This window comes from Hemitrygon akajei, chromosome 4 (assembly GCF_048418815.1).
Source record: "Hemitrygon akajei chromosome 4, sHemAka1.3, whole genome shotgun sequence".
Classification (NCBI taxonomy): Eukaryota; Metazoa; Chordata; class Chondrichthyes; order Myliobatiformes; family Dasyatidae; genus Hemitrygon; species Hemitrygon akajei.
Genome location: NC_133127.1, coordinates 15220996 through 15233073, shown reverse-complemented (window position 1 = coordinate 15233073; position 12078 = coordinate 15220996). Strand labels below are relative to the sequence as shown.

The 12078-nt window shown below is 43.8% G+C and overlaps 1 protein-coding gene across 1 annotated transcript in view; it reads left to right on the top strand.

Moving 5' to 3' along the window:
* LOC140726138 (dedicator of cytokinesis protein 2-like) overlaps positions 1-12078 on the top strand; it is a 1234790-nt gene that overhangs the window by 1187544 nt on the left and 35168 nt on the right. Inside the window, exons 42-43 of the mRNA XM_073042110.1 lie at positions 4494-4575; positions 5609-5693. Of these exons, the coding sequence (XP_072898211.1) occupies positions 4494-4575; positions 5609-5693 (167 nt within the window). The remainder of the gene's footprint in view (positions 1-4493; positions 4576-5608; positions 5694-12078) is intronic.

Below are 12078 nucleotides of genomic sequence, written 5' to 3'. Positions count from 1 at the left end.
ATTGATGAGAAGGCGAGAAGAATAATACAAATTTCGTGTAGGGTTAGTGTAAATGACCCAGGTTGGGTCAAAAAAAGACAAATGGGACTAGCTCAGGCGGTCATCTCAGTTGGGCTGAAGGGCCCATTTCTGTGCTCTAGAATTCTATGACTAGAAAATAAGTTCAAAGTGAAGTCCCCTCGTGCTCAATTAAAACTTCTTAACCTTGGAGTCTTAACCCTTGGCCTCTAGTTGTAATCCCACCCAACTAGTAATAAGAATAAATAATGCTGAGAACATGAGCTGTAGAGTCCTTGAAAGTGAGTCCATAGGTTGTGTTGAGGTGAGTGAAGTTATCTGTGCTGGTTCAGGAGCCTGATGGTCAGAAGCTGTGGCTATGACCGTAGGCTCCTGTACCTTCTCCCCAATGGCAGCAGCTCTCTGACTCTAGCTGGTCATGGATTCCACGCACTGAAGAGCTTGTTTCTGTGCTGCATCACTCAGTAGTTCTGTGATCCTCTAAGGCATAAACTACGTGTCATCTCAAATAACCAAATACAGTAATCTCAAAATGTTATTTTCTATGAGAGGCGTAATTAGCATTTAAATGAATTAATGCCAGCACCTCTCCCCCCAGGGTCCCTGTGCAATGGATTGATTACTGTCTGTAACATTGTTTCCAAGGATTAGTTTCGAACCCGCCCGCAAGAGCCAGTTGATCCGATTGTTCCAGACAGGTTAAAGCATTGTTCCCGATTTTTAAAATCTGCAGGCAACAATCTCAAAAGTAATGAGGGACAAGCTACAAATATTTGACATGTTTGATTGGGGGGGCTGCCCCCTCCCTTGTCCCAGCTGAGAACACAGAACAGGCCCTTTGGGGGCCACGATAATTGTGCTGAGCATGAAGCCAAATTAAGCTAATCCTATCAGCTCGCAGGTGATCTATATCCCTTTATTCTCTGCCTGTTTAACTCTGGCTAGACCACATTCAGAGTATTGTGTGTAATGGTCGCCTCATTACAGGAGGGATGTGGAAGCTTTAGAGAATGCTATCCCGATGCAGATAGCAGGGTGGAGATAGGTCATTATCAAAGGAGGTGTAAGGTGCCACTCCCTCTGCTAGCTTGCATCTCACCCTTAGGCAAGGTGTAACACCTGATAAGTCCCCCAATCAGAGTCACGTGAAGCCATGGCAGCTGGTGCATGTCGCAAGTCCTGGTTATGTGACCACTGACACCAGATAGCTCAGAAACAGGCCCTTCAGCCCATCATGTCAATGCCCTCCATACTAGTACCATTCACCAGCACTTCATCTGCAACTTCTAGGTTTTGGCAATTCATACAGCCACAGAAACAGGCCCTTGGGCTTATCTGTTCAATATTGACCAAGATGCCCAAGTGTTGATCTTTACCATGAGGGACATGAACCCATACCATGCTGTATGACTCTGTGACTGTCTGGTCCTTGCTGACCCAGATTCCCATTTGCCAGCTTTTAGCTCATATCAAGATGAAGGGCTTCAGCCCAAAATGTTGATTGTTATTTCCCATCCATAGATACTGCCTGACCTGCTGAGCTCCTCCAGCACATTGTGTGTATTGCTCTGGATTTCCAGCATATGCAGTACCTATTCTCTATCTTAAGTCTCTTGTAACTCCTCCCTGATGGTAGTAATGATAAGAGGGCATGTCCCAGGTGGTGAAGGTCTTTAATGATGGAAGCTGTCTTCTTGAGACACGTCCTTTTCAAAATGCCCTTGATGGTGGGGGCGGGTTCTGTTTGCAGTTCACCAACTTTCATCTCGTACTTAATGTGAGTGTCTTCCTCCCCACCCATTCCAAACACCCTCCAGGTGAAAAGAAACCTTGTTCTCCCTATCTATATACAGTACTGTCAAAGTCTTAGAAATAAATATATATATATATATGTACACACACACACACACACACACACAAACACACACACAAACACACACACAAACACACATATATATATAGAGCTAGGGTGTGGTGCCTGAGATTTTTGCACAGTACTGTAGTAATTTTATGTATTGCACTGTATTGCTCCCGCAAAAAAAAAATTCATGATATATGTGAGTGATGATAAAGCTAATTCTGATACAGGTCTCTACTGTGGACAGAGAGTGGGAAGGGGTGGAGAGAGGGGAATCATGGTTAGGAAAAGGGGAAGGGAGAGGGGAGGGAGCAGGAAGCACCAGGGAGACATTCTGTAATGATCAATAAACCAATCGTTTGAAATCAAATCACCTTGCCTGGAGTCTCAGGGCTGGGTGTGCCTGCACCCGCACCACTGCCCATCCCTGGCTTTCCTTTTCTGACACCTATCCCAAACCCCACCCATGGTGTTCCACCCTCAACATCCTTACTCCCGTTAGATTTACAAACTCGCTCTCTGCTCCACATGAAAATACAGTACAGTGCAAAAATCTTAGGGTATAGATCTCCTCTCCCTTGGTTACAGGAACCTCTACTAAAGGAAACTGGTTTTCATTTTTTGCCCTATCTAATCCTTCGAGTTAGTTAGAAGCAGCTTAAAGAATTGCGGATGATCGTAAAGCATCATGGGTACAGCCCTCCCTACCATCGAGGACAAACTTCAAAAAGTGCTGCCTCAAGAAGATGGCATCCAACGTTAAGGACCCTCACGAATTGGGTCATGCCCTCTTCTCATTACTAATATCAGGGTGGAGGTACAGGAGCCCCAAGAGCCACACTCCATGCTTCAGGCAGCTTCTTCCCTTCCACCATTCAATTTCTGAAAGGTCCATGAACCCAAGAACACTTGCTCACTATTCCTCTTCTGCACGATCTATTTATTGTAACTTTTATGTTTGTACTGTACTGCTGTCACAAAACATCAGATGTCATGCTATATAGTATGTCAAAGACAATAAGCCTGATTCTGATACTCTCTCAGCTAGAGAATGATGCCAAAGACTAGTGACTGGTACCTGTCCTTCAAAGTAATTTATTTGTTTGTTTAGATACAACCTTTCATCCCACCAAATTACACCCATGTGACTAATTAACCTACTATCCCGTACATCCCGAGAACGTGGGAGGAAACCTAAGCACCCAGGAGAAACCCAAACGATCATGGGGTGAACGTACAACAAACTCCTAATACCCAGCGGTGGAACTGAACCCGAGTCACTGCCGTTGTAAACGCATTACTCTAACTGCTATGCTTTCGTGCCGCCCAATTATGGTATGGTTACGACTGAATTCTCCCGCTGTCCACGCTTCCTCACCGAGACTTCGACGAGTAGAATGGCCTGAAGCAGCAGGTGAAACTGCTATATGTCCGACCAATGACTGTTTCTGTCTTGGGCTTGGTGCAAAGGGAACTGAGCGATGGCTGATGTCCAGTATACCGGTCATCACCGGACTAACTGTACATGAGCCATAGAGAAATAAGAAGAAAAAGAAACAGGCCCCTCAGCCCATCGAGTCCATGCCAACCATCAATCGCCTATTTACACTAATCATACATTAATCCCATCATCAGAATCAAGTTCAGTATCACTGGCATATGTCATCAATGTTGTTTTGTGGCACCAGTACAATGCAATACATAATTACAAAACTACAAATTACAGTAAGAGAATATATATAAATGTTTAAAATAGTGCAAAGAGAGAGAGAACAAAGAAAAACAGATAGTGATGGGTTCACTAATGCTAAAAAATTTTGAGTGTGTGTCTTCAGACTCCCTGATAGTAGCAATAAGAAGAGGGCGTGTCCTGGACGATGGCGGGGTGGGAAGAGTCCTCAATAATCTTCAAACGCATTACCTTTTGAAGATGTATTCCACGCTGGGGAGGTTAGTGCCCATGATGGGGCTGGCTGATTTTGCAGCTTTTTCTGATCCGGTGCAGTTCCCCTCTCCACACCAGACGGTGGGTCCCCACATTCACATGAACTCTCCCCAGTTTCTAACACTCACGCACACGCTAGGAGCAAGTTACAGTGGCCAGTTTAACCCACCTTCCGAGTGCCTGGAGGGCAGCCGCGCAGCACAGGCTGGAACTTACACGCAGACAAGCAAGAAGGTTTGGGGATTGAACCCGTGAATGCGGTGCGAGGCACTGACTCTACGAGCTGTGCCACTGTGATGCCCCAGGGATGTTCTCTTCCTTCACAGGGATCTCTAAATGTCTCCTTTAAGCCTTATACGGAATCCTAGTTAATTTCTGGAGTGACAACACGTGGATGCCACTCGAATCAACGCGACCTAAATTCCCCGGCCATTGCTCCAGGAATGATATTACACGCGTGTCCCGCGCAGAAAAGTGCTAATCACGCACAGATCTCATTCGCGATAGGGCATGTCCAGCTGAATTTGCCTTTCAACCCTGAATATTGACTTGTACGCTGGGAGATCAGTTTTCAAACGTGCGCTTAACGGAGATGATACTTAAATCAATTTCTTCGCCATGGCCGCGACAATGCTGCCCTCTCGTGTTCTCTTCCTTTACTCGAACCCTCAGTCATCCAGTGCTTCACTGTCCAACCGATCCTGGCTGAACAGGCACGGTTTCATAACAAGAATGTTCCGGAACAGATCGTGGAGTAAGTTCGTACCCCACTTCTCTCTCTCTCGGGCGGCGCAGCGCAAGGTTCAAACCAGCTTCTCCATCGAGGCTCAAGGCCAGCCGGGGGGAATCAAGAGTCAGGGCACATCCCGACCTTCCTCCCAGCTCCACACCTCCTGTGAGGGGGCCGGGAGTGGAAAGCTGGCGAAGTCTGGGCAATACTACTCCAAAACACCGTTACAAAACGTTATATAGCCCACTGGCCGAAGGGCCTGTATTGCGCTGTAGGTTTTCTATTTTACCACCACCAGCTGGTAGCCTCCACTATTTAAAAAAAAAAGCCGCCCCTTGTTGTAAGCAATGTTGCAGACATGGAATGCAGAACTGTAGAGCCCAGAAAACAGGCCCTTCAGCCCATACGCTGAACACGCTTTTGAACGAAATCTCTCCATTCCCTGGATGTTCACGTGTCCATCAGCCTCTCAAACACCACAATCACACCTTTCTCTACTACCGGCAGCCTGCTATTCTCTGTGTGAAAATTCAGTGCCCTGACGAACAAAGGCAAGCGTGGTATCTGTTATTAGTGATACCACGTGGAGTAGGCCGTTCCGGCCCCCACACCAGGACAGCAGTCCCGCAACCCCAACTAACCCACGCCTAATCACCTCCTTTATCTGCCGCCTTCTGGGGTGGCATGGTAGCGTTGTGGTTAGCACAAAGCTTTACAACTGGGGCGACCGGGGTTTAATTCCCACTGCTGCCTGTAAGAAGTCCGTACGTTCTCCCCGTGACTGCAAGGATTTCCTCTAGGTACTCCAGTCCAAAGACATGCTGGTTAGTAGGTAATTAAGTTGTCCTGTGATTAGATCGGGATTAAACGGGTATTGGGTGGTGGAGCTTGAAGGACCAAAAGAGCCTAAAGTTAAAAAATTTACCACTCTGTCTACTTGCATGGCCACTCTCAGAGGCTGTGGGCTTGGACATTGTAAGTGAAGTCAACTCACATTCAACACCGACTCATCAAAACGATTGCTTACCACTCTCTTTAATCTCTTTCACCCCATCAGCTTCTACAAGGCTAATAAAGTTCTGAAGTTCAACTACTCCAGACCAATCAGGAAAGGACCAAAGGACCCCGAGAATGAGTTTGCCGTAAGTACCTCTTTACTCAGAGTTCATCCCTGGGCGAACCTGTTGGGTTACATATTTATTATTCCCCATGTGAAAAGATTCCTTGGACATCTCTCACAGCCAACCTACCCATCCACCCTTCACCCCCAACCTGACTTCTTTTCTCTCCATCTGCGCACCCATTGGCTTAGCTATTTCAAACTCTCTGTCCATCGATCTTGGATTTAGATCAGGTACAGATTTATTTATCGTGTGACAACGAAACATACAGTGAAATGTGTTATTTGCGTTAACAACATGGATGTGGTGGGCGCAGCCCACCAGTATTGCCACATATTCCTCTGCCAACATTGCATTGCCCACAATGTTCAGTAGAACAACACACATAACAACAACAATAGAATAAAACAAGACAACAGAAAACAAAAAAGTCCCTTTCCCACCAATACCCTCACACACACAGTCTGGCCTCTAACTCCAGGACAGGCCACCTTCAGGCCTTCAGTCCTTGGCCCTGGACTCTCAGACTGACAGGTATCGGGTACCCAGCCTCGACCCTAAGACTCGTTACTTACATCTCTAGTGATCTGTCTCTTCACCTATCTATCTATCTATCTATCCATTTTTCTAACTAATTAACCATCCATCCATCTAAATCTATCTTATCCACCTCTTTATCTATAATACATAGCAGAAGAGCAGGGCCTTTGGCCCACTAAACCCATGCCAGCCTGATGTCAATTTAAACTGCATTTGCCTTCACGTGGTCTCTATAACTCAATTTCTGATCTGTTCGAGTGTCTGTCTAAATACTTCTTGAAGACCTTTATCCCTTTATCTATCTATCCATCTATCTGCCTACCCTTCTGCCTATCTGTTTATGTCTACTCTATCACTACTCTGTTCTTCAATGAGAGCAGGGCTTCTGAACCATTTTTATGCCATGGACCCCTTTGCCAGTCCACTGAAGCCTCTAAGAATAATGTATTTAAATATTACTAATAAAATACATAACATTACAAAATAAACTGATTATATTGAAATAGTTATCAAAATATTAAAAAACAAATTTGTGATATAGTAATATATATGCTTCTTTATGAACGCATTAAATAACAAGATTTATAGAAGTCCTGAAATCTATCCATGGACCCCGATGTTAAGAACCCCTGAATTAAAGGAATTTCTTGAGCACTTTTTACACTTCTGTGGCTCGAAGAACTGTACTGTGACAGAGCTCGCTTACAATAGGGTACTCTGAGACTGAGGGAGCTCCCTAACAAGAGAGTGCTCTAGGATCCCTTACATCTCATGAGCGTTCAAATAGGTTTTCTTTGAACACAGAACATAGAAAGTACAGCACAGGAAAAGGCTTCAGCACACAATGTTTGCACTGAACACAGTAAAAAATTAAAACTTATTCTTCTCTGGCTTATATTCTTATTATAATAACAATATCTGATTTTTTTTTAATTTTAAAAAGAAATTATGTGCTCCTTCATCAGTTAAGTTACAGCAATTAATTCAAATACTAGGACTATTTTCCAAAGATATAAACATGAACTTTGGACTGGATAAATGCAGAACTTTAAGTATAAAGAAAGGTGCGATAGAGCTGGTAGAATACAAAACAGAGCAGCAGGATACAATACAACCGATGGATGAATATGAAACATATAAGTATCTGCAATATCAGCAAGCAAAGAAAATAGGTCATAGTGTGATAAAGGGAAAACTTTCAACAGAATTTATTTCAAGACTTAAGAGAATCTGCTAAACAGAGGTCAACAGTAAAATATAACAAAGGCAATAAACACTTTAGTTATACCCATATTAACATATTCTTTTGGCATAATATGTTGGTCCAAAACCAGTCTGGAAAATTTACAAAGAAAAATAAGAACTGAAATGACAAATTTCAACAAACACTATGTACGTTCGAACACACTTAGACTAAAACTACATAGGACAGAAGGAGGAAGAGGAACAACAGACATTAAAAATCTACACAACTGTCAGATAAAACTTATAAGGATATACTTTCATCAGAAAAAACAGGATTCAGCATTCCATGTGAGCATATGCAATTCAGATAAGAAGTATACGCCCCTAAACTTAAATGAGAACACAACCCAGAAAAATGAAGACATTATCACTATTGAAGGAAAAGTTAACCAATGGAAGAGCATGACCCTCCATGGAAGACATCCCCACAATTTGAGCAGACTAGGTGTCGAAAGAAAGCGTCGAACGCCTGGCTCAGAGTTGGAGAGTCTTCCCAGAAATGGGGGGGGGGTTCCTTCTGACAATAAAGGACGAGGTAGTTAGCACAAAAAATAATCAATAATACATAATGAAAGACCAGCAAGTTCAAGATGATAAATGCAGAAAATGCCAAGAGGACCCAGAAACAATCCAACACATTACAGGATCCTGTAGCAGTTTAACTCAATCTGATTCCTTACACAATACAATCAAGTAGCAAACATCACTCACCAAAATCTTGCTTTAAAATACAAACTCAGAAAGGAAACCGTGCCTCACTATAAATACAAGCCTGATCCAGTGTCAGAGTCAGAGTCCCCCAAATTATATTATGGCTGATCCTCTGTTACAGATAGGACAATCCATAGTAACTGTCCAGATATAATAATACACGATACACAAACAAGAACAACTAACTGAATTGATTTAGCAATTCCAAACACAGATAACATACAGAAATCAATAAATGAGAAACACCAGAAATACACTGAATTAAAAGAGGAAATTGAAAGACTATGGAACGTGAACAGGGTATACATTGTCCCAATTGTAATGTCTACAACTGTTATCATCCCAAAGTCACTATGCAATACCTTTAAACAATTAAGCCTACACAGCAATATTTATGTAAATTTCCAGAAAGCCACAAAAGTGAACACCTCTAGAATAGTCTGAAAGTTCCTAGCCATTGAGAAATGAGTGTGCTTGGCTATTCCCGTATCTCAGCTTGAGCTGAGAGAAAAAAAAATAATAATAAAAGTAATAATAATAATTTCTCCCCTTCGCTGTTTGTCCACTCTCCATTCTGGCTCTCCTCTCTTCCTTTGTCCTGTGGTCCACTCTCCTCTCCTATCAGATTCCTTTTTCTTCAGCCTTTTACCTCTTCCACCTGTCATCTTGCTGCTTCTTACTTCATCACCCGCACCCTTCCCCCTCACATGATTCACCCTATCACCTGCTAGCTTGTACCCCTTCCACTCCAACCCACCTTCTTACTCTGTCTTCCGCCTCCTTCCTTTCCAGTCCTCTCGGCCCAAGATGCCGACTGTTTATTCCCCTCCATAGACGCTGCCGGACCTGCTGAGATCCTCCAGCATTTTGTGTGTGGGCACAATATGTGGGTCAGCACAGTAGCATAGCGGTTAGCACAACGCTTTACAGTACCAGCGACCCGGGTTCAATTCCCACCGCTGTACGTTCTCCCCGTAACCGCATGGGTTTCCTCCGGGTGCTCCAGTTTCCTCCCACAGTCCAAAGCTGTACCATTTGGTAGTTTAATTGGTCATTGTAAATTGTCCTGTGATTAGACTTGGGTTAAATTGGGGGTTGTTGGGTGGCAAGGCTCGAAGGATCTGAAGGGCCTACTCTGCACTGTATCTCAAGAAATAGATAGATAGAAATCAGGGGATTATTGGGTGGCTAAAGGGCTGTAAGGGCCTGTTCTGCACTGTACCTCAATAAATAAATACTCTAGGTAGATAGATAGACTGATAGATGGTGGATGGATATACAGGTAAATGTGTTTGTCCCATATTTATATATATTATTTTCACTTATTTATATATATACACACACACACACACACACACACACACACACACACACACACACAGTGATTTATTGGAACAGGTGATGTGAATGAATGACCTTTCCAAGGAGGTAGCAAGCATTCCTATTTCTCTCATTCCTTTGAAGACCGTAGGACATCTCAAACCAAAGTACATTTGAAGTGTGTCCTGTCCGAATGTGGGGCAAACACATTAACTTCCACCAGGATAAGAGGTGATGTGTTTGAAGTTAACCACTCACTGCTGTTTTGTTTGATCCCTTTCCACTCCACCAGCTGAGTTCATTAAGAGGAATAGGCCCACGCTGCTCTAACGCATACCAAACGCTTTGATTGCGAAGACGTACTCAGTCTTGGGCCGAAAGCAATTCATGCTGCTGATTTTCTTTGCTGTTCCTCCCAGTAATTAGGCAGCACCTCGCAGCCATGCTGAAGAATTTTAACACACACTGTTTCCCAGCAGTAATCGATAATTGCGTTGAGAGCATTAACTCATTCTCCACCAGTCTTTCTGCTGTCCCTCCTGACCTATTTATTTTTCAGCTATTAGCAATTAGAGATGTAGCACAGTAACAGGCCCCTCCAGCTCGATGAGCCCACACCACTCAGTTACACCCATAGGACCAATTACCCTACCGATGTGCATATCTTTGGATAGTGGGAGGAAACTGGAGCACCTGGAGGAAACCCACACAGTCGTAGGGTTAACATACAAAATCCACACAAACAGAGGGAATTGAGCTTGGGACACTGGTGCTGTAAAAACGTTATGCTAACCACTACACCACTGTATCACCCCAAGGCGGAGGCACAATGCATTGAGAGGGAGGAAAGGTGCCACAGAATTGGATCCCCTGTTAGACAGAAGACATTGTTAAGCTTGAAGGAGCACCACAAGATTTTCGAGAATGCAGCCAGGGACAGAGTTACACTCAGTAAACCCTGCACCTAATAAAGAGGCTACTGAGTGTGCGTTCATGGTCTTCTGCTGCTGTGGCCCATCCACTTCAAGGTTCAATGCGTTGTGTGTTCAGAAATACACTTCTGCACACCACTGTTGTAATGCGTGGTTATTTGAGTTCCTGTCAGCTTGAACCAGTCTGGCCATACTCTGACCTCTCTCAGTAACAAGGTGTTTTTGCACACAGAACTGCTGCTCACTGGATTGTTTTTTTTTTAGCTTTTTGCACCATTCTCTGTAAACTCTAAAGACTGTTGTGTGCGAAAATCCCAGGAGACCAGAAGTTTCTGAGATAACTCAAACCACCCAGTCTGTCACCAACAATCATTCCACAGTCAAAGTCACTTAAATCAGATTTCTTCCCCATTCTAATATTTGGTCTGAACAGGAACTGAACCCATTGACCACGTCTGGTTGCGTCTACACATTGAGTTGCTGTCACATGATTGGCTGATTAGATAGTTGCATTATCAAGCAGGTGTAAGGTGTTTTCGAAACTCCTTAGATTCTGGATTAGTTCCTGAGAATTGGAGGGTGGCTAATGTAACCCCACTTTTTAAAAAAGGAAGGCGAGAGAAACCGGGGAATTATAGACCGGTTAGTCTGACATCGGTGGTGGGGAAAATGCTAGAGTCGGTTATCAAAGATGTGATAACAGCACATTTGGAAAGAGGTGAAATCATCGGACAAAGTCAGCATGGAGTTGTGAAAGGAAAATCATGTCTGACGAATCATATAGAATTTTTTGAAGATGTAACTAGTATAGTGGATAGAGGAGAGCCAGTGGATGTGGTATATTTAGATTTTCAAAAGGCTTTTGACAAGGTCCCACACAGGAGATTAGTGTGCAAACTTAAAGCACACGGTATTGGGGGTATGGTATTGATGTGGATAGAGAATTGGTTGGCAGACAGGAAGCAAAGAGTGGGAGTAAACGGGACCTTTTCAGAATGGCAGGCAGTGACTAGTGGGGTACTGCAAGGCTCAGTGCTCGGACCCCAGTTGTTTACAATATATATTAATGATTTAGACGAGGGAATTAAATGCAGCATCTCCAAGTTTGCAGATGACATGAAGCTGGGTGGTGGTGTTAGCTGTGAGGAGGATGCTAAGAGGATGCAGGGTGACTTGGATAGGTTAGGTGATTGGGCAAATTCATGGCAGATGCAACTTAATGTGGATAAATGTGAGGTTATCCACTTTGGTTGCAAGAACAGGGAAACAGATTATTATCTGAACGGTGGCCGATTAGGAAAAGGGGAGATGCAACGAGACCTGGATGTCATTGTACACCAGTCATTGAAGGTGGGCATGCAGGTACAGCAGGCGGTGAAAAAGGCAAATGGTATGTTGGCATTCATAGCAAAAGGATTTGAGTACAGGAGCAGGGAGGTTCTACTGCAGTTGTACAAGGCCTTGGTGAGACCGCACCTAGAATATTGTGTGCAGTTTTGGTCCCCTGATCTGAGGAAAGACATTCTTGCCATAGAGGGAGTACAGAGAAGGTTCACCAGATTGATTCCTGGGATGGCAGGACTTTCATATGAAGAAAGACTGGATCGACTAGGCTTATACTCACTGGAATTTAGAAGATTGAGGGGGGATCTTATTGA